The sequence below is a fragment of the Trypanosoma cruzi genome, genomic scaffold (assembly GCF_000209065.1).
Source record: "Trypanosoma cruzi strain CL Brener 1047053516391 genomic scaffold, whole genome shotgun sequence".
Lineage (NCBI taxonomy): Eukaryota > Euglenozoa > Kinetoplastea > Trypanosomatida > Trypanosomatidae > Trypanosoma > Trypanosoma cruzi.
In genome coordinates, this window is record NW_001849475.1 from 98,568 (window position 1) to 119,895 (window position 21,328).

General features: G+C 50.3%; 7 protein-coding genes and 7 non-coding genes across 14 annotated transcripts, besides 18 other annotated features; 11 read left to right on the plus strand and 3 right to left on the minus strand.

Annotated features, from left to right (window-relative positions):
* Tc00.1047053504055.10 (hypothetical protein, conserved) lies at nt 1-1,038 on the plus strand (the record flags this gene model as incomplete). Its single annotated transcript, XM_807431.1, has 1 exon — nt 1-1,038. A coding segment is annotated over one exon (1,038 nt), but the record flags the coding sequence as incomplete, so codon positions are not given.
* Nucleotides 1-17,014: a sequence feature (heterozygous, Esmeraldo-like haplotype).
* Nucleotides 971-1,018: a microsatellite.
* Tc00.1047053504055.20 (hypothetical protein, conserved) lies at nt 1,233-2,456 on the plus strand (the record flags this gene model as incomplete). The annotated part of the gene is made up of 1 exon (XM_807432.1): nt 1,233-2,456. The coding sequence occupies one exon, from the start codon at nt 1,233-1,235 to the stop codon at nt 2,454-2,456; it is 1,224 nt and encodes a 407-aa protein (XP_812525.1).
* Nucleotides 1,247-1,280: a microsatellite.
* On the plus strand, nt 2,658-4,490 carry Tc00.1047053504055.30 (uncharacterized protein; the record flags this gene model as incomplete). The annotated part of the gene is made up of 1 exon (XM_807433.1): nt 2,658-4,490. The coding sequence occupies one exon, from the start codon at nt 2,658-2,660 to the stop codon at nt 4,488-4,490; it is 1,833 nt and encodes a 610-aa protein (XP_812526.1).
* Nucleotides 4,627-4,647: a microsatellite.
* Nucleotides 4,769-8,410, plus strand: Tc00.1047053504055.40 (acyltransferase, putative; the record flags this gene model as incomplete). The annotated part of the gene is made up of 1 exon (XM_807434.1): nt 4,769-8,410. The coding sequence occupies one exon, from the start codon at nt 4,769-4,771 to the stop codon at nt 8,408-8,410; it is 3,642 nt and encodes a 1,213-aa protein (XP_812527.1).
* Nucleotides 8,445-8,468: a microsatellite.
* On the plus strand, nt 9,356-11,989 carry Tc00.1047053504055.50 (hypothetical protein, conserved; the record flags this gene model as incomplete). The annotated part of the gene is made up of 1 exon (XM_807435.1): nt 9,356-11,989. One exon carries the CDS (start codon nt 9,356-9,358, stop codon nt 11,987-11,989), a length of 2,634 nt encoding a protein of 877 aa, XP_812528.1.
* Nucleotides 12,116-12,157: a sequence feature (AT_rich).
* Nucleotides 12,209-12,236: a sequence feature (AT_rich).
* On the plus strand, nt 12,859-13,512 carry Tc00.1047053504055.60 (hypothetical protein, conserved; the record flags this gene model as incomplete). The annotated part of the gene is made up of 1 exon (XM_807436.1): nt 12,859-13,512. One exon carries the CDS (start codon nt 12,859-12,861, stop codon nt 13,510-13,512), a length of 654 nt encoding a protein of 217 aa, XP_812529.1.
* Nucleotides 13,478-13,500: a microsatellite.
* On the plus strand, nt 14,012-14,689 carry Tc00.1047053504055.81 (ubiquitin-conjugating enzyme E2, putative; the record flags this gene model as incomplete). The annotated part of the gene is made up of 1 exon (XM_807437.1): nt 14,012-14,689. The coding sequence occupies one exon, from the start codon at nt 14,012-14,014 to the stop codon at nt 14,687-14,689; it is 678 nt and encodes a 225-aa protein (XP_812530.1).
* Nucleotides 14,719-14,738: a microsatellite.
* Nucleotides 14,914-14,941: a microsatellite.
* Tc00.1047053504055.83 lies at nt 15,284-15,363 on the minus strand. The gene has a single exon. It is a non-coding gene; the product is annotated as a tRNA-Leu (tRNA).
* On the plus strand, nt 15,446-15,526 carry Tc00.1047053504055.85. The gene has a single exon. It is a non-coding gene; the product is annotated as a tRNA-Ser (tRNA).
* Tc00.1047053504055.87 lies at nt 15,554-15,626 on the minus strand. Its single transcript has one exon. It is a non-coding gene; the product is annotated as a tRNA-Met (tRNA).
* Tc00.1047053504055.89 lies at nt 15,710-15,781 on the plus strand. The gene has a single exon. It is a non-coding gene; the product is annotated as a tRNA-Glu (tRNA).
* Nucleotides 15,866-15,938, plus strand: Tc00.1047053504055.91. Its single transcript has one exon. It is a non-coding gene; the product is annotated as a tRNA-Met (tRNA).
* Tc00.1047053504055.93 lies at nt 15,975-16,060 on the minus strand. Its single transcript has one exon. It is a non-coding gene; the product is annotated as a tRNA-Tyr (tRNA).
* On the plus strand, nt 16,159-16,232 carry Tc00.1047053504055.95. Its single transcript has one exon. It is a non-coding gene; the product is annotated as a tRNA-Val (tRNA).
* Nucleotides 16,332-20,700: a mobile genetic element.
* Nucleotides 16,336-16,436: a mobile genetic element.
* Nucleotides 17,015-20,104: a sequence feature (areas not merged during assembly with more than two copies in the genome that could not be assigned to a particular haplotype).
* Nucleotides 20,105-20,302: a sequence feature (heterozygous, non-Esmeraldo-like haplotype).
* Nucleotides 20,303-21,216: a sequence feature (areas merged during assembly that could not be assigned to a particular haplotype. This can correspond to areas where the two haplotypes were merged or to regions with more than two copies in the genome that were merged during assembly.).
* Nucleotides 20,477-20,695: a mobile genetic element.
* Nucleotides 21,217-21,296: a sequence feature (heterozygous, Esmeraldo-like haplotype).
* Nucleotides 21,297-21,328: part of a sequence feature (areas not merged during assembly with more than two copies in the genome that could not be assigned to a particular haplotype) that runs on past the window's edge.

The following is a 21,328-nucleotide window of genomic DNA, read 5'->3' on the forward strand; positions in this document are numbered from 1 at the left end:
CAAAAATGCGTGAACGAAGTTACACAGAGGCCTTTCCCCAGTCAAGTCATTGAGCAAGCGTTGCGTTCTATCGGTGCCGCAGTCAAGCTGGATCAACCGGTGAAGAAGCAGGCGCTTGCATTTATTCATCAACTCATAGATGCGAAGACCATTCCCATTGCGCGTGCGCGGATGAAGCTGCGCTGCAACGTCCCGGATGAGCCCTCGCTAGAGAAGCTTGTTGAATGGTGTGAGAAAAATGGGACCTCCATCCTTCAGAAGGTCGTCGAAGCTGGAGGATCAGACGCCGCATTGCAAATACACTCGCTCCTGATTCTCTTGCAACCACATCTGTTTCGAGACATTGAAAGGTTTGTTAAGACTGAAATGCCACCGGGTGGATCAGTGCACGTAATTGAGAACGCCGCCATGGATGTGGGCGAAGGTGATGTGATGGACGCCGAGCTTATTGCGCGGGCCAACGCCCAAATGACAGGGGCCGGTGGCGTAGGGAACGCCGATAAGAGCCATTGCACTGGTAGCAGTAGCAACCCTCACGCCGAAAGCAACCGGGGCAGAAGGAAGGGGAAAGGGGGCAGTAGGAAACCGCAAGGTGTGCAACGGGTGTTGGGTAAGGACGACGGCACCGATCAGCAAACTGTCACCACGGCTGAGCTGTCATCCACACCCGCGGTGGTTGGCGAGAACGACGACGAGTTGAAGGTGGCCCTCAGCAAGTTGGTTCTTGACGAAACGTATGGTTCTCGTGACGAGGATTATGACGGGAAGGGTAGGCGCGGCAAGAAGAAGGCGAAGAGACGCCAGGGAGAACCACACCAAAAACAACAGCAGCAGCCGGCCATTCCTCAAAAGGCGGTGGAGGTTAATGAGCAGGAGGAGAGTGATGAGGAGGTTCTAGTGAACCGAAAACAACGCAAGCAGACGGCGGCGAGGGTGAAGGTGAAGGATGAAAAGAGAAATGAATACTGGAATGACGCTGATGATGATGATTACGACTACGGTTATGAAGATGAGGATGCAGGGGAAGTACGAGACTGACGCGAATCAGTTGGAAGAGGCTTTATGATGCAAGCAAGATGGAATTCCTGTTGGCCATTTTTCATTTGGCACAGCCTCTCAAACCCACGAGTAGGGAATTGAAGAATACACTGTTTAGTCGCTTAAAAGTGGATCAATAAAAGAGAAGGAATGGTGTCCACGTGGAGGAGAATAAAAAATTAAGAGAAAAGTATATGTCTAGCTATCCATATATATATATATATATATATATATATGCATATGAATACGCTCCAGGGGCAGCTATGCGATTGGCTGCTGCTTGCGCCGTAATTCTTTTCTTTGTTTGTTTTTCCATCTTCTTTTGGTGCGTTGCACAAGTAGAAAAATCTTGGAGCTCACAGACTCCATTAAAAAAAATGTGGAATGCGATTAGTTCCCTTGAGGCGCCGCCACTGGTGGGGCCAAAGAAGGTCGATACACCAGCTGTTGTCGTTCTTGTGAGTGCATGCGAGGAGCCGCCAGCCGTTTCGGAGGCGCACCTCGCTGATGCTGCCCAAACTGACGCTGTAGTTACAGAAAAAAAGTCCGATTTTTGCGAGGAACCGCCGACGCAGGCTGATGTTGCTACACTCGGTGATGCCTCAACAGAGTGGGATGCGTTTTCCCGGCGTCGGTTGGGCATTGCGTTCCACCGTGGAGCTGCAGTTTTACCGGGGTTCCCCGTTCTGCGGCGCGAGTTGCACGCTAACACGCCGCATGACAGCCCCTCACTTCAAGTGGTGGACGTTGATTTGTGGAACTCGTACTGGTCTGCGTTTTCCGATCGCTTTGCCGCCCAAATCGATGATTTGCAGGAATACCTGAAAGCCCATGATGGGGAAAGTGAACGCCGACGCGTTCTGGTTGCAGCATCGCTGGACGCGGAGCCATACATGGAGTCTTTTAAGTGCAGCCTCACTGCCCACGCCCGTTCATTTGGAGCGCTGGAGCACGTGAGCAGGGAGCGCTGTGTTGTGATGTTACAGTTTACCTCTCCTCGTTCCGCGGAGATTTTTGCCGCGTGGGCCTTTTCGCTCACCCTGGAGGACATTTTTACTGAGGCCGATGCTTCTCAGCAAGCCAGCGCCCGCTGCCAGTTGCTGGTGCGTCTGATTTCCCATGATGCTGGCAAGATCACATCAACGCTCAGGTGGGGAAGCAACATTGTGCTTTCCACACCGTTTGTGGAAAGCCTGTTCAAGGGTGTCTTTGACGCCGTGAGCGTCACCTATCATGATGGCTCTTTCCTGATTCTTTTTGCGTCCGACTATGCGGCAAAAACGGCCCTCCACTCTTTGCAGCGGTCGCTTCTGGAGGTGTTCGGGACGACGCTGAGCTTCTCAGGGCAGCAACCTGGGCTTGGTGGGAAAGGTTTTCTCATGGATAAATTGGGCAGCGAGAGCTACTTGCCAAGATAAGCGGTTGAGTGAGCAGGTTCTTCTCTAATTGTCTGTGTTTGTGTTTACCGTGGGTGTGTAATGTACCCCGCTGTGTATGTTAGACCAAGTGGACTACATGATCGCACTCTGTGTACCATTTGCATTTAACTTCTTATTTATCTTCCGTGGGTTTATGCACTTTTCTGCACATCTTGTAGGGGAGGTAAGGGTGCTGGAACGATGATTAGATTGACGCAGCACAAAAATAATGGTGGAATCAAATTTTGCAGGCGCACTCGGCGTACTTTGGTTATTTTGGTGGCAGCACTAGGAGCATTGGCATGGATAATTGCGGTGTCACTGTTACGTCACTTGGGTGGTAGCGCAACTACCGAGACGGCTGCAAAAACGTCATCGACGCCTGTGACACGGAACCGAGATCCTACTGCTTCTACCAATGTCAATACTGGACGTTCCAGCCGCATGTTTGTGAAGGGGAATATTGCGCAAGGAGAAAACTCAATTAGTCTCCCCCATCTCTATCCAATGCACCGCCATCTACCCGCCAATCGGTCTGCTGTCGTCGAGGCGATTCAAGAGAAACAGATGCGCCGTCAAGCACACTGCTGGGCAACGGCTCCTCATTCGCCGCTATTTCCATCACCGTCAAGTGTTGGAGCTACCCTACTCCTACCTTTGCACGTTGAAACAGCAGATGCGATGCTACAGCAGGAGTATTTTTTTGCTCGTCAAAAACCGACAGGTTCTGTGAGCACTGGCACATTTTACTCGGGCTACGATACCCCACCAACTGCAGTTAACGGAACTGCTTTCCCATGGTGGGTTTCCAAGAAGTCCCACCACCATTTGCCGTGCACCGCGGAGGTACAGAAACGTCTCCATGAGTACCAGAACGAGGCCCCGTGTGGTGCCCGAAGATTTCTTCTTTCGGGCATTAAGGAAGGAGGGCATGGTCTTGGTTCTTCGCTTATTGTTATTTCTTTTGACTTTCTTGGCGCCTTAAGGCTTGGGAGGACCTTGTTGATTGTTGCCCCAAAATCAGATAAAAAATGGCAATTTGTTGCTCGCGGATGCCTGCGGGCTGGAAGAAGGTCTTTGGATTGCTTTTACCTTCCACCATCGCGGTGCAAGTTGCCAGGTGGGCCTGTGCGTGTGATACGCAGAGGGCGCGATGCTGCAAGTATTTCTTCCCGCGTGATACGCAAATACTCTGTTGATATCCCTGGTTTGGACCGGAACACAATACCGTCGGATGAGGCCTTCTTTGGTCCGGGTCACCAGCAGTGGACTTGCTTTTCACAGTACCAGAAGTGGGTGAAGAACCCTGCAAACATGGCAGTCTATGGTACATTTGAAAAGGGAATTGACGCGCGGCTCTCTTTTATGCTAGCACAGGTGTTTACATACCTTACGCGTGCCCCGCAGCCGTGGTTTCAGGCCATGATAGAGTACCACCTCTCGCCTCTCGGTCTAATTGCGCCGCACATGGTGCGTGTTGACTCCACTCCCAGAAATCGCTGCATAGTTTACGTTCAGGATCGCGGTGAGGTGGCCAAAATGCGGGAATATTACAACGTTTTTGGTTGTCACACTGTTGGGCTTTCAATTTACAGAGACTATGTGGCTGCCATTAGCACTTCTTCAGAATCAGCTCCCTCTCAAAATTCCTGTAGGGTCTTTGTAAGTGGTGGGACGCCGCGCCAGAGCTTTTTATGGCTTAAGAAGGAATTTGAAGACGAGTCCTACGAGGTATTGAGCACATGGAACCTTTCTACACTTAAAGCTGGATCCGAGTCGACACGATGGGGGGCAAGTTCTCCTGCTTCATCGTGGGTGGATTTGTATGCTGGAGTTGCAAGTACCAATTGGATCTGTGCGGTACAATCGAATTGGTGTCGAATGATTAATTTTCTTCGCTTGACACATGGGCGTGTGGACTGTGGCTTTATAGACATTGGTGTTTTGATGTTGACATCTGTCGAAGCTCGAGAGAAGTACTGTGTCGTATCTGACTTTCCAACGAAGCCCTTTTCGAACGTTATAAGGCGCTAAGCTCCATTTATTTTCGGGACGTTGTTCCTTTCTGTCAACCTACTGGCGTCTTTATGGGAAGTTAGAACTGTCAATTGAACAATGACGCCTTTGTCGTTGTTGCTTCTTGTGGTGTCGCATCGTCATTTTATGCGAGTTTTTTTTTTTTTTTTTTTTTGTCTGTGCGTGATTTTTCTTCGCTTTCTCTTTGAGTCCTCAAGGAAAGGTGTCGGTACTGTGGAGGGGAGAAACGGCCCTCTTTCTTCTCGGGTGTGTGCATTTCTGTGTGGTGTGCCTTCATGGCCCGAAGCGACACTACTGGTGTCACACGACGATGGAAGTTTAGGAGAAGTGTTATTGTCTCTGGTGATAGTACGTGCTGGCTGAGCGCGGCATGTGCCATCTCGTTGGCTGCGTCGCCCATCTTTGCTCCCAATGCACCTGGTGATCCCAAGAGCATCGTTGTCATGAACAGATTTGATGTTTCACGCGGTATTCTTTATGGAGATAAGTGCCAGGCCACCGGGAGCTGTACGAGCTCCTCGTTTGCCGCGTTTGAATCCTTGTGTCGAGATTTGACAAAAGGAGTGGAGATTATGAAGCATGTGGCATTTGCAGTGGACGCACCACAGATGAAGGAGGCGGAGTGCTTCGTAGCGGATGTGCAAAGCGACCTGTATGTTTATATTTCCGCGTGGAGCGACGCAGACAGTTGTGGTCACGCGCCTCTTTCCTCTCTTGCTTCCCTTCGCAAAAGCGGCGGATATCTTGTTATTCTTTGCGATGACGCCACGCAGCGCTCGGCATGGGAAGCCGCACAGACGCACCTGCCTGGATGGACGGTGCTCGGCTTCTGTGTTCCTTACTTTGCCCCACCTTCGTTTGATCTTCACCTCACGCGGTCTTTTGTGCGTCGGTGCCGCGCAATGAAAGGGATACTTGAGTGTGTTTCTCTTGGTGTAGCTATGGGAACCGTAAAGCACCTGCCTGTGGGTTTTCGCGATCCTTTACGTGTTGTTCCGCTGGATGTGGCGCTCATCACTGCAATGACGGCTGTGCTGCTCCACAAGGATAATGGGCTTGGGTTTATTTCTGCAGATGCTGCCAAGATGAAGTTGGGTTGCGCAGCTGATAACGTGTTGGTGTGGGGAATGGTTGCTGAATACCTGATGGACTACTATGGCCGAATTGGCCCGGCGGCATTAGGGGTCCTCCCGTTTCCACAGCTGCTTGACACGCAACCCACACTGCAGCTCAGTGCCAACGTCTCAGACTGGGTCAACTACGGAGTCTCCCTGATGATGCCGTTCCGCTGCTATTATGCACACCAGGTAGCACAGCGCCGGAAACGACTTCTGGGCGAACTGCCCGACTCGACGACCACGGAATACATCCGTGGTGCCCTTGGCAGCATTGACGCGGTTGTTAAATGCATTACAGCGGCGGCAGCGGCCCGTGTGTCACCTTCTCGCACCGTGAATTATCCAGATGCCGCCAAGCCACCATCCGCATCCGTCTCATTTAACGAAAATTACTACCAGCAGCTGCTGCAAATTGTAACGCGGGACGCGTCCCTTCGAGGGCTGCTCCCACTCATTTTACTGAGGAACGTTCAGTGGGATCTTTATATCAAAGTCATCGCTCAGGCAGTTTTGGAGGGCGTCGCACTGCAAATTTTTAAGCGGCCCTTGTCTTTACCCCCGCCCGTTCCCTTATACCATAATGACATTGTCTTTCATGGAACGCGTAGAGTGCCTTCAACTTCCTTAATTCCCCGCAGATGGTTTTCCGATGTGCACTGGACTGCGCGAGTTGGAGTAAAATCCGATGGGGAGAGGTTTGCCGCCTCGCCAGGGCTTACAAAAGAGTCCATGTCACGCATCTTGGCCCACCCAAGTGTGTTACGTATTATGGGTGAAGTGGCAAAGAAGGAAAATTCTTCAGAAGTTGCCGTCCGAGAGCGTGCCATGGCAATTCTCCGTACAGTTGGGGACAGCCTTAATCATTTTCAGCTACGTCTATTTGGATTCTTTGTACGCCGTGTACTTTTTCGTTTGTACGACGAGGTGAGTCTCAACTCTGGAGCCTTTGAACGTCTGTATAATCTGGTGAACACACCACGCGTGGGGGTTGTATTGCTTCCGTCTCACCGCTCCTACGTGGACTTTATTATCATGACATATCTGCTTGTGGTGATGGGTTTCTCACCGCCCCATGTTTGTGCAGGCGACGACTTTCTACGAATGGGGCCCATTGCAAGGCTCATGCGTGGCAGCGGTGCTTTTTTCATGCGTCGCTCATTTCGTGATGACCAACTGTATTATACGCTATTCAGAGAATACGTTAGACAACTGGTCCTTCGGCGTCGGACGCTGGAGTTCTTTATTGAGGGCACACGAAGCAGGACCGGCAAGACGCTTTGCCCAAAGCTTGGCATCCTCCGGTTCATCACGGACGCCTTTCTCGAGTCAAAGGGGGAGTTGGACGATGTGTATTTTATCCCCATCAGCCTTTCCTACGACGAGCTCTTGGAGACCAGGCTGTACGCGGATGAACAGTTTGGTGTGTCAAAGCCAAGTGAGAGCATGGGCAACTTGTTTCGTGCGCGGTCGCTACTAAAGACGCGTCATGGAAAGATTCACGTGTACATTGGCGAGGCGTTTTCATTACGTCATTTCCAAGACCAGCCGCTTCAGTGCCCGGCGCCGTTTGAACCGCGGGGAGAAAAGGATTTAGACGCTTCGCCCCGAAAGAATCGCATAACACCACCGCGAGTACTTTTGAACTTGGCTTGGCATGCCACGCACAGCATTGAAGAAAACACGATCGTCACACCCACGGCGCTCGTCGCCATGGTTCTCAATGTTTTTGCACCAACGGCAGGAACTGTGCCATTGGCGGAGGTTTACAGACATATGACATGGCTGCATACAAATATTGTAAGGCGAAAAGGTGCTCTGAGTGACGATTGCGCGAACAGTGACGTGGAAACAATGACACGTAAAGGAATCACGCATCTCCAAGAATTTGTCGAGGTTTTGAGTGATGATGCAGAGAAAATTAGGGTTCGCCAGGATGTCGGTTCATTCATGGGAATCACCATCTGCAGCAACCAGCTTGTTCACGTGTTTCGGGATGAGGCTGTGGTTGCGGTGGCCGCCCGAATGTATGGTGAAGTTCAAGCCGCAGGAAGCGTGTTGCGTGTGGAACGTCAACATTTGAAGGAAGGGTGTCGGCAATTGCGTCAATTGCTCTCATCGGAGTTTCAGGATTATCTTCCTTTTTGCCCTTACACGTTTGATTCATGGTTTGAACACACCCTTTTACGGCTTCTCTCTTGCGAGGAGTCGAATACTGAAAGCGAAGTCTTCTTGAGCCTTGGCGGCACGACGGCCGAGGCCGAGAAGAGGAAGCAGGATAAGGGCAATAATTTGTCTATTGAGTGCCCAAATAACGTTTTTATACCAATGACGCGGCTTTATCGTTTCTTAATAGCTACTCTTTCTCCATTCATGGAGTCTCTATTTTTTGTTTCCCTCGCCTTGAGTGCCGTTGTTGAACCCGGGTCTGAAAGGGTGGTGTACAAATGTTTGCTGTTGAAGGCCTGCCAAGCATGCATTTTGGAACTGTACGACGCCAAACGAGTTGCGCACCCACAGTCCGGCGGCAGCGGTTTGCTCAAATCCGCTCTGGAGGGCATTGCCATGCTGCACGGCGTCGAACTTGACCCTGCCGCGAAGGAAGCGGCGTATGTGATTCCCGCAACGGCTGACCGCACCGTGCTGTTGGAGCGACTGCAGCAGCTCATGCGGCACGTGTGTGAAATGCGCTCATCCTCCCCTAAGTTGTTGAGGAGGGAGGAACAGAAGAAAGCGCGGGAAGACATACTGAAGGAATATGTGAAGCATCTAACAAGGATGAAGCGGCCATCAAAAATGTGAGGAGCACCAGAAAAAGAAGAAGGGAATGTTGCCGCACACACAAACACACACACACACAAGGAGACGCACGCAAAAATGGAGGGTGGAGACTCTTATTTCATAGTTTTGTGAGAAGATTGTAACAGTCATGTGGGGGTCCCAATATATGTGTGTATGCCACCGCCCACGCCCTCCTTTGTTTATTTTTTCTTAATTTACCCTCTTCGCGAGCTGACGGTACTGTGGGGTCGGTGGAGGGAATTAGGTGTGAAGACTGGTTGAGTGGTCGCAAAGCTTTTTTTGTTTTTCGCTTCTCCCGTTTTCTCTCGCCAATCTCCACCCACCCCGCGTCTCATTTGTTTTTCTGTTGTTGTTTTCTGCATGCTTTCTTTGTGTCGCCTTTGCCGCCGGCACGTCATTTTCTCGAGGCACGTGGAGGCACAGCCAAAGAAGAAGGAAAAAAATGGAAAAAAGAAGAGGGAACCAAACGATTTTTGCGAGCAAAAAAAAAACGAACAAAAAAAAAAATTTGATGTTTTTGGAGATACACATACACATAAAAAAAAAAAAAGAAACGTGTGCGCTGGGGAAAGAGACGGTGACCAAGAAACATACACAAAAAAAAAAGAAATAAAATTAAGAAAAGAACGCGTCTGAAGATCTTTGGAATAAATATGAGAGCGGAGCTAAGTGACGGATACAAACTGTCTCTCTTTGTTCATCTCGAATGGGCATCTCTTCCACAATTTGATGGATTGAATGTGTTCTTGCAATAGGTTTTTTGGGGAAATTCCATGAGCCCAAGTGTGTTTGACCTTCTTTGTGTGACTGCATGGGTTTTCTTCTCTTTTCATTTCTTTTTCTGTTTACTGCTTGTGGTTGTTTGGGGTGGCGCGAAAGAGTAACGAGCAATCGGTGACCTCTCGGCGTCTGTGGCGTGGACAGGCGTGGCATAGGCGTGAAAAAATGGGGGAGGGAGAAGGATGCGGGAGCTTGCTACCGCAGATGCCCTCATTGCGTCATGGTTTTAAGTTGTTGCGCACGGCCTTGTGGTATATCTGCTTCCCGGAAGAAGTTACGGTGTACATTGATCCCATAATTCGTTTTATTTTCACGGTCTACCATCTTCCCCCAATCGCACTTGTCCTGGCGCTCACGCACAGTGGGCTTGAGCGCATTGTCTGGGTGCTTATTGTCCCCGTTGCACAACAGATGGAAAAGCAGCCCTATGACTCCTCGTGTATGACGACATTTATGCTTGGAATGTACCATATTTTTCTTTTGATTTTGCCGTACTCGACGTTGGGGGTTGCCGTGGCAACACTTGGTCATAAAGTTCTTCATTGCTTTCTGGAGACGATGGTGGATGCTCACTCGACGCACCAGGGAAAGGATTACCCACTTTTTGCAGCTCGGCTACGATTTATCATGCAAGACAGGCAGAGGTATTATATCTTTCTTGTTGTTTTATTTCTCCTTGTTTCTGTGGCACTTTCAGGACTGCATACTGACCTTCTTGTGGCATGGCCAGCACGTGAGCCTTGGGTGGTCTCTGGTGCATGGTGCATCATTGCTCTGCAAGTCTCCTTTGTATGGGGATCTGCAATCAGTCATCCGGAATTACCTCCTCACCCTTTTATCTGGAGACGCATTGTGGGGATTGGGGACGGTGAATTTGCTCGGTTTTTTTGTGGTACGTGGTGGAAATCGTACATTCATTACATGCGTTACATTGCAATTGAAATGGTTGCTTTGATTGCCTTTGTAGCCCTTTTCTTTCGTGGGCCTTTGTACGTCCTATCATCCTCAGTGGAGCTTGTTATGTATCTAAATATGCCTCATCTTGTGGGACATGCCGTAGTTTCTATTTCAGCCTCCATCATTAATATTCAATGCTCCTTAAATTGGTTAAGAAGGCATTCTGACGCCGTTATTCCGGTCATATTTATTGCTTCTCCTTTCCAACTGTTGTTGTTTCGGGCCATGCTTTACTTCCGCCATCACCAGATGACCGTTTTATTACTTATTGGCGTGAATGTTCTTTTTATTCAACGTGTCATTGATCTGGTACGGGAATTTGATGTAACGGAGGCGGGATCCGTGTATTGGAAATATGTCGATAAGGATGAGCCTATTCCACCATATCTTTCTGTCATTTTGGAGAATGCGTATGAAACTAAATCGTCCCATGTTGACGTTGCAAGTCTTGACTATTTGATTGACATTAAGGCCATGAAAATCCATCGTGATGGGGAGGAGGTGGATCTTGAGCGGAAGCAGATTACTGAATATGGAAACGCCCATAGTTTCATTTGGGATGGTCGGTTCTATGCGTATACCGTTCCTCGAATGATTTCCGTGCAAAGCTCTAGACACTTTGGTGGCAAGCACTTTCGTCGAGTGTACATTTTGCTTCGCATGATTACAAGTTGTTGTTTGATGGCCTTTACAGCCCTTGTGATGGGTCTTCTTTTCCAGGCGGCCTTTCCACAGCTGCACCCGTTGCCGGTTCGTGTCTCCGTTTCGGCGGACGGCAATGCATTGACCGTCGACCACATTGTGTTACGCATGCACCTCCTTTCTGGTCGAGCGGATGTGACGCCAACTCTTCCTATTGCATCTTCGGCCATGGGGTCCGCCTCGGCTGCCTTCAAGTGGCACAACGCCACCTCCTTGGGGGAAGACTGGTACTCCTCGTTGTGTGCGAGGACTTTCCATGACATTTCCATCTGGGAAATCTCTCTGCTCGCACTGGCCTCGTACCTCTCCAATGATGATGAGGTCAAAGAGATGCTGGACTTCATGTCGATGCACATGGGTAGCGACTGGGTCGTCCGCGAGCGTCACGGAAAAGATTGCATCTCTATTGACTCCTCCACGCAGCCAACTGGGTGGGATGGGTATTATGATTTTTATAGTGCCAAGCATGATCTGTCCATCATTGCTGTTAGTGGAACAGACATGACGTCATTTCGGGATTTTCTCATTGATGTGAATGTGTTTTTTGAAGTTGTTTTGTACCATCTGCTCTCAAATATTATTCCAGGAGCTGTCATCCTTCCTTCAGAGCTCATTGCAGATCTCATTCGTCTGGCGTCTCTTCCTGCAGCCAAAAACCGAGAGCCCGAGACATGGGAAACATTGATTTCCAGCCGGAACACAAACCTTCGCGTCTGTGAGAATAATAACTACAGAAGAGATTTTTTTGCCGATGTTTACAACCATCTTGCGTTCGTAGGAAGCCGTCCGAATCCGCCGAAGCACGTTCTTCTTACGGGTCACTCCTTGGGTGGCGCTGTTGCGTCTGTCATTGGTTCGCGGATGGGCATTCACGCTGTCGGCTTTAGCGCCCCTGGCATCTCCCTCTCACGCAAGAAATTTGGCATTGACCTTGAGAACATTCATAAATTTGTGACACGTGTTATCTCCTCGCATGACATCTTTCCCATGATTGGGGGCAGCGGAGGGGAGGAGCATCATGTCGAATGCCTGGCGAAGACGCGAGAGCTCTGCCACGCCATGGAGTTTCTCGTGGGAACATTATGGCGATCATGTGGCTCCATTCGAGCGCGCTACCCTTCGATCCATTCGGTTGTTTAGGCGATATTGCACCACCAGCACCTCCTTCTTCAACAAGGAAAAGAGGGGAGTGGATAGCGAACCAGAGAAGAAAAAAAAGGATGGGAGTCACTCACTCAATAAGAGCGAGATCTTCACAGATTGCTCTAATATATATTTATATTTATATATACAGTTTTATATATTAATCCTCTTTTCCTTCTCTCTTCTTGATGCAGTTGTTTACCTTTTGTCGTTTAGAATTTTATGTTAAAAAAAAAAAAATATAGATTCAATGGCCCACACACTCGGTAGAGTAACACGTGCCCTTTTAGGCCTCGTGGGGTTCCAACCGTGCCCTGGCAATACGCCGCTGGTCGATCCCCTTAGCCTTGTGCCAACAACAACAAGAATCCCGTGAGGGAAAACAAATGAAACCCTCCTTTTTTCAGGTCGGCCGTGGTGCTGCGCATGATGACGAGTGTCACCACCATTTAGCTCGTCACTGAAGTGCAATTCGCCTCTCAATGCGTCCCAGTTTGGCATCCCAGGACCACGTTGCTTTGTATTCGCAATCACCCGCGGTGGATTGGGTGCTTCTGTCGTCTCTTGGGAAATAAACGAAGGCACGTCTGTACGCGATGAGGTATTTGTGGTAAGCAGTGATAAACATTTACTTCAGAGAAAATCGCTCCTACACGCATGGAGTTCATTTATTATTTATTGCCATAGTGCCTAAACATTATTCCCTGGTGATTTGATGACATTTGCTGCATGTTTGCTTTCGTTTGTTATTCTGCATTATGTATGTGTGTCTGTGTTGTTGTTGTTGTTGTTTTAGTTAAGTGGAACAGGAGGGATTTTCTCTTTTTAGTTGTTTGACTTGTTTCGGAATAGCTGGATTGGGGTGGATGCGTTGTGGAGGTCGTTGGATTGTGGAGCGGAGTGATGGATTTGTTATTGAGGTTGAAAAGCCTGGTGTGTCTGTTGTCTTTGGGAGGGACATAGGACTCCCGTCCGCGCAGAGGATGGATGGCAAGTACGTCTCTCGTCAGCAATTTTCCGTGGAGTGGAAAGCATCCTCGCTCCACGTTCGGCAGCTTGGGAAAAATCCAACGTTTTACTCGATGGAGTTTCACACGCTTCCAGGTGACGGAACTGCGGAAAAGGAACTGGTGTGCTGCCGCGAAGAGGAGACGAGGGAAGGAAAGCAGATGGGTGACGGTGGGAAGGGTTTGAACGTCATTTTAGTACCACCCGTGAGCAATGAAAATTTTTTGGCCTCTTTGCGAGGTGGTGCAAAGGGCATTGAGCCCGCCACGCTTCACTTCCCGGGGGAGTTAAATTTGCCTCGTTTTACTGTGCGATATGTTGTTGCCGATGAAAAGAGCAGTGAGGAGAAGATCTCGCGTGAGATGCTCACTGTTCCACTTGGCTCCTCAAAAAGCGACGAGGTGGAAGAGGATGAGCGTGCTAACCAACCTTGGATGACCGGAAGTTGGCGGGGGATCCTTGATTCGGTTCTCCATGAGCAGCAGCAGCAGCAGCAGCAGGCGGAACGATGAGGGGAAAGGAGGGGGGATATATTTTTTGAGGCAATTCTTTCTTATCGTTTTGGATTGAATTTTCCCGTCTCGGCGAAGAATTTTGTGGGCGAGCGGTGCCATGCGCATTTATTATTATTGTTTGCCCTCTGTGTTGAGAGTATTCCTTGTAACATAATATACATATACATTAAATACACATAATATGTTCGTCTGGACAAACTGTGATATCTTGAAAGAACTACTGTAATAGATGCCCTTTCTTCTTTGATGCTCTATGCAAATATATATATATATATAGGTTTGTTTTTTGTTGTTGTTGTTTTTTGATTCAGGGAAGAAGAGATTTGTTTATTGAACGGGAAAGGGGACGTGAAAGAAGGCCAAGTTAGAGAGTGAGTGCGAGAGAGTGTGAGAGAGTGTGTGTGTGTGTGTCATTGCGTGAAGGGCGAAAAGAAATAAGTAAAAGAAGAGTGAGACGAAACGCACAAGGGCAATAACACGAGGGGTGAGAGTAGAGATGCCAAGCACACCCACCCCGCAGTGTGTGCGGCGGTTGCAAAAGGAGCTTTCCGCCCTATGCCGAGAGGCCGAGTCGTTTTTTTTCACCCGTCCCTCAGCAAAGAGTATTCTGGTTTGGTATTTCGTCATCAAGGGTCCTGCGGATACCCCTTATGAAGGCGGTCGCTACTTTGGCAAGCTGAATTTCCCCCCCGACTATCCAATGAAACCGCCTGAGATTATCATTTTGACGCCAAATGGACGTTTTGAGACCAACAAGAGCATTTGTCTCACCATGAGCAATTATCATCCGGAGAATTGGAGCCCTTTGTGGGGGGTCCGCACCATTCTTACGGGGTTGCTCTCTTTCATGGTGGGAGACGAACTCACTACTGGGTGCATGACGAGCAGCGATGAGTTGCGGAGGAAGTACGCTCGTGAGAGCCGTCGTTTCAATGCAGAGAAAATGCCAGTATACAAGGAACTGTTTCCAGAGGAGTATCAGAAGGACTTGGAGGAATTGAAGCGAGAGGACAATGAGAAAAACGGTCGTATTTCTGGAAGTGCTGGCTGTGGTGCGAATACGAAAGGAGGAGGTGTGATGGAATCGCAAGAAAAAGAGCAATGGCGTGGGTTATTCCCGGCACTTTTGGGACTTTTTGCTGTGTTAATGGGAGCCTACTTTTGGCCATGGTAAGTTGTGTTGAGTTTCAATATTGTTTGCGGATATATATATATATATATATTGCTTGTTGTTCCCTATTCAGTGAGGCGCTTCCAAAAGGAAACTGCGACCAGACGAAGCTAAATCAGTAGGAGTGAGTCTCTTGTTTCAGCTCCGCCGTTTCTCTACACTCATTGCTTGAACCCTTTTCTTCAAAGGTACCACGTTGCAGAGCAGGGTGTGCAGCTCTCTCTCTCTTTTTTTTTTTCTTTTTTTTTTTTTTTTGTCGTTCCACATACTCACCTTCAGCCGTAATTCAGGAAGGGATTGGAATTCCGGCGGTTGCAATGGGCCCCTTTATAAAGACTTCCACTTTACGCATTCCCAACGAAAATGGTTATTGTGTGAGCGACATGCCTTTATGAACTCATTTGTTTCGCTTTTGTGTTCTAAGCTATGAATACATTCTGTCGTGACTTTTTCTGCGTCTGTGATGTCGAGTGCACGAAACCAAACTCTCTTTTCCCCTCTTTTCTGTGTTTTTTATCATTTATCCTAGCAGTGTTAGGACGATGCCTCTCATACAGACACATTGCGCGAAAAAAAGCAAAAAAATCGAAAACTTCCTGACGGTGGTGGGGTTCGAACCCACGCCCCTAGAGACCAGAGCCTAAATCTGGCGCCTTAGACCACTCGGCCACACCGCCACCGTCCGAAGATGGAAACCCTTCACGATGCTGAAGATCGCGTCTTGTTTGGAATACATTTGAAAAAGATTTCTCCGTGTTGGTCGACATACCCAAGTGGTTACGGGGTTTGACTTGAAATCAAATGCGATCTCGCGCGCAGGTTCGAACCCTGCTGTCGACGGTTTTTTTTCCAAGAAAAAGGAAAAAATGCGATCAGTGAGGCTCGAACTCACGACCTTGGGATTATGAAACCCACGCGCTGCCGACTGCGCCATGCTCGCCTCTCCGCAACGAAGACACTACGTAAACTTGACATTTTCTTTTCAAATGTTTTCCTCCCCACAATCTTCTCTGAGACTTCAGTTCCGGTGTGGTATAGTGGCTAGAACAAGCGGCTCTCACCCGCTAGACCCGGGTTCGATCCCCGGCATCGGAATCTTTTTCCTTGCACGGTGTTTCAAGTATGAAAGATATTTTTTCAAATCACATACTCCTCATTATTTTTGCTCATGCACGGCGAGCGAGCATGGCGCAGTCGGCAGCGCGTGGGTTTCATAATCCCAAGGTCGTGAGTTCGAGCCTCACTGATCGCATTTTTTTTCTCCTGCTTTTTTTTTTTGCAAAAAGATTCCTTCCGGCCGGAATCGAACCAGCGACCCTGTGATTACCGCCGAAATTCTACAGTCACATGCTCTACCAATTGAGCTACAGAAGGCACGGTGAATTCGGCCACAACAATAAATACATAAGACAAATGGTTGGGAATTTTTTTATCCTCAAAAATCGCACTGGAACAAAGAAAAAAAGCTTCGAGCGCTGATGGTCTAGGTGGTTATGACGTCGCTTTAACACGGCGAAGGTCTCGGGTTCGAGTCCCGATCGGCGTACTTTTCTCCCATACAGCAAAAATAATTTTCCTTCATGAGCGTTTGAAGCCTGCTGTATCGCGATCGTTCCCTAAATAAAAGAATGCATTCATTTATCAGGAAGCATTCTTTATGATACTCTCTACCGTATCAACCTTTTGGGAAGAACGCGACTTTGTAGGGGCAGGGAGCCGATAGAGGCCAGATAATGTTTGTTTTTATTTTTTTACAGACACACAGCCAGGTAAGTTTCAGGAAATGGCTTTGGTTCCCTACACACCCTCCGAGTGGTGTGATATTGGCGCCCGTCTCTGGGACATGGTGTGCCAATGTGGCGAGACCCAGGTGCAAATGACGTTCATTAATGGTAATCAGATGTCGGATGAGACGTTAATGGTGGCCGCATCATCGACAGGCTTATGCTTGTTCCATGGACCTACCTCTAAAGCACGGCAGGATTCTACTATTATTGGACATATTGCGAATCTACGGGCGCCTCAGATCCATAATTTCGAGACACAAGCGCTCCTGCCCGCTATGGGGGCAGCCCGGGAGTTGGGGCAACAACAAGGGCTCATCACTGCTGACAGGGAGCGCCTGAATTTTGATTACGCTAACGCCGTCGCGGACGTGCAGAATCGGAATGCTCAGCTTAACTCGCAGGTTGAGGAAGCGCATATTAACCTATTGGTGAGGGAATCCAATATTGCCGGGGCCGGCAACCAGGTCCTAGAACCACAACGGCAATTGGAGGCCGCTTACGCCCAATTACGGGAGCGCGAATTCAACTTGGAAAGGCTCACGGGTCAACTCCAGGAACGGGAGGCACGCCATAATGCACAACAACCCGCGCGGGATGCGGAGACGGCGGGGCGGGACGAGGCCCCCGCTACTCGACACGTTGCCAACGGTGGCGTATCTACACTACCGCATCAAACGGATATCTTGATGGCTGGAGGCGTGCCTGGCAGCGCGGCCCGACACAGTTCGGCGGCTTACAGACGCCCTCACGGCAATGTTGGGAGACCACATTTCCACCCCTCCACGCCGTTGCCTTCCCGCACTTCTCCTCTGGAAGCCCAATCACCTATGGAAGAGGACCGCGGTTTCTGCGCATTCGACGCCACCACGCGGCCCACGCGTATATGGAATGAGGGCGCCTCCGGAGTCGTTTTCGACCTCCGGTGCGAATACCAATGCTGGTACCAGGACGACGAGCAGGTTAAACTTGCCTTTGACAATTTGGTCGAGTGGATCGGCGTGCTGGAAGGCGGGCGGGATCCCACCGATCGCTTCATGAATTTGGGGAGGTCCTTACTGAATACATTCCGGATGCAGCTCACGATTGCATCCGATCCCGGCATCCGGCTTTCCAAACTGCGCGCCCGTCTTTACACCGCTGTTCACCAGACGGACTCCTATGCGAAGGCAGTCCAGCCTCTCTTCGATCGGCGAGAAACCCAACGCACTTTGCGATGCCAACGATGACATACCTATGGACACGAGGCGTCTACATGCAACGTGCGCCCCAGAAGGAATTACTCGCGGCGCAGATGGCCGTCAAAAAACGGCAGAGGGGCTGCCGCACGCCGCTCATGAATGCTGGCGACGGCAGCCCCATCCATTCCGCCACCTCCCACCAATCCTCACAGGCAGCGCACCGCACCGCCGATGCTCCACCCGATCTTTCAAATTGCCCGACGCAATCGTCGGGAAGGGCGATGGAGCTTATCCGCCAACGACGCTCGACTGTGGTACGAAGAATCGCCGACATCCCCGCTTTGGGCCAGTTATATGAGGAGAGCGAACGAGGTCGCTCGAGAGATGTGGGCGCCGTCAACGTGGAAGCAGAGAATGTCCCCAGCGGGGCAATTCACAACCTTTTGCTGCACGCACGAACAGCCGATGAACGAGGAGAGCTGTGCGGCCTTTTTGATGGCAATCGAAGTGGCGCCATCGACCCGACTGCAGTACGCCAGGATGCTGCGGTCTATGTTGGAAATGAATCGAACCCCGCTGGACATGATGATTCTGGGGTTACAAAAGATTGCGGCGCGCTCGGAGACGAAGCAAGCGCGCCCCTTGACAAAGGAAGAGATGACTCAAGTTATCTGCGGCCGGACCGATTGGAGGGAACGTGTTGTTTTTCGACTTGCGTGGATAACGGCGAGTCGTTGGTCCGAGATTGCGGCCACAACCCCCAACAATTTTATAATGGAGCCGGACGGGACCATAATTTTGAATTGGTCCGTGGCGCCGAGGACGGCGAAAGCGGATCCCCACCGCGCCTTTCGGTCCGTCAGGATACGAGGGCAAGACGCGATCGTCATTATAAAGTTATGCAGGACACTTCACGAAAACGAAAAGCTCACGAATCTTACGACTGCCCACGTGGGGCGAGCTCTGGCTCCTTGGGATGCCACGGCGCATTCCATAAAAACGCAGCGCGTTGCGGCACGCCGCTCAAATCGTGGATACATACAGTTTGACCCACACGTGATCTCGAAGTTGACGAAGCACGTCGACCCGTTCGACCCTCCCCAGAATACTGTTCGGTATTTGGGGAGATACACCACAATGCTGACCCAGGTGTCGTCGCTGGTCGCATTGATGTGAAGGGAGGAACCGCGGAAGGGCAGGAACCCTGGCTGAGAGCGGAGGAGCGTCTTTTCCATGATTTTAATCACAATCATGCTGCTACAATAACGAGACGCGCGCCAAGGACGCGTCTGGCCTCACCACAAGATGAACACGCTATCCCGTTACAGCACGTCAACGTGCCCGTGTTGAACCTAGAGTGGATCATGAGTCGGTTGAACCCGGCTACCTTGGAGAGGCTCATACAAGTTTGGGGACTCGTCGGGCGGTCCCCTTTCCCTCCGTCTTCCTCCGGTAAAGCGCGCGAAGGCTCACGGAGGATTCCAGCAGCTGACGCGCGTTTGTTACGAAAGGCGGGAATAATCGAGGACGCTTCGTCTGCAACAACAGGCGGATGGATGATACCCTTCTCGGTTGTGGATGAGAAAACCACCGGTTTACGACGACGATGGATCGCGTGGCCACGCGACAAGAAAATAGACGACCCTTATGAGGCTCATGTTCCTCTTTTGCACATTTCCCGTTATTTGCTGCCTGTGATGGCTGAGGCCGCCTCCTGCGTGGAATTAAAAGCATCCTTTTTTCGGTCTTTGTTGCTGCGGGGACTCGGCATCTCTTTCGGTGCCGCGTGGAGGACGGCACGCTGGTGGAGCTGACACGGCTCCCAATGGGATACAAGGCCAGCCCAGAAATTCTCCAGATCATTATTAATTCGGCAATCGCGGGGGTGACGACGGTGGTTCACCGCCTCTGGGCTGAACCTCCATTGGTGCGTATCGACGTTTGGATCGGTAATGTACGCATTGCAGGGTCGAAAAGCGATGTGACATTGTGGGAAGCCCAAGTGCTTCGTAATGCGGACAGTTGTCACGCATCCATGGGGGAGGAACGCGAATCGGGCGCTACGCAGTACGCCTTTCTGGGGGTGCAGTTTGATTACATACCAGGCGGTATCCCTGAGTGAGAAGTTTGTCCGGTCTGTATGAGCCATGCCGGCGTTCAATTCTTTAACCATCGCGGAAATGGAGATTATGGCTTCCCGCCTTTTGTACGCGGCTGCCATTTTGGGCACGCGTTTATGTGACTACTACTTTTTTATCAAGGCAGTGCGACGACGATTATCCGCACTTAACCGGGGGATTGTGCAGGAGACATCCCCGGCGAACCTTCCGCCGTCAGCGGTTGTTTTGGGCGAGAGATTGCGACACATCATCGAGAACAATCGCAAGCGAATCATCAAGCCCACTGAAAAGGCATCAGCCGCCATCATCACGGACGCATCGCTCCAGGGATGGGGAGCCGTTTTCCTTCCAGACTCCGGCGACGTTAAAATTGCCGGAGGAAAATGGAAGCGGAAGCCTTTTCTTATCATGCAAGCCGAGGCGCGCGTGGTACGCTTAGCCTTATCGGCTTTTTCCGCCATCTTGCCATCCACTATGGACGTTTGGGTGGACAACACTTCGCTGCAAGGAGCGGCGAATAAAGGCAGCTCAAAATCGCACGCGTTGACTTGGGAGCTGCAACGAATATATGAGTTTTTGGACTCTCGCGGAGTGCAGGCAACTTTTGCATACGTGCGGTCTGCAGAAAACCCCGCAGACGGCATATCGCGCGGTCGTGTGTTTACACTTCAGGACTTGGCGAAGGGGTGGAACTTGCGAAGGGGAGCGGCGGGGCCTTGTGGTTGGAGGACCCCAAAGTCTGCCACTTCGTAAGTAATGATATTTAAATCCCAACTGAGGACAAAGGACCATGCTAGTGGTCCACAGAATTCTATATATTGAATGAAAAGAAAACATTGAAGCAATTAACTAACAAACCTTTTTTCCTAACTTGTTTGGTTTCCACGGATTTTCAGGATCCGGCGAGCTGCCCGGAAGATTATTCTGCAAGAAATTCCTGCGAGGCGTCCGTGCCGTCGTCGGAAAAGCGGATTCTCCCTTGAAAAACGCTACCTTTTAAATTTGTTTTGGGCGGGGTGTTCCTGTCGATTCAACGCGGCTTTGTTTTGCGTATTTGATGCGTGTGTTTCCGAGCGGTTCGATCTGTGCTCCCAGCCCACTCGGATGTGGTGTGCGCTTCGACGTGAAGGTGCCTGCCAGCCGTTTTATTGCCTCCCCCGCTGTGGCTGCCGCCGTTGCCTTCTTCCCTTCCTGAGGTCCTGCGGCTTCTTGACAAGATGTCTTGGAGAAGGCGTTGCCGCTCTTATCGTCCATGGTATTTTGATTCTGGTGTCGCGGTCAGGAGACATTGAACGAGAGGGTTTGCTGCCCTTTTGTTTTATTTATCCACTCTGCCTGACGGCCAGTTATACACAAGCGTGCTCCTCGGCACCTCAGTTGGTGCTGGTGGGTTTGCTCACAGTCGTCACTGGCAATCGCATGCGCCAACTCTTCTCTGCTCCTTTTCAGTGTCGCATTTTTTTATTGATTGACGGACGCCATTCTGTCCGGCGTGCCACTTTGATTGGATTGTGTGGGACTGCTCGCCAACGCCATCGGAGCAAGCAGGCCGAATTT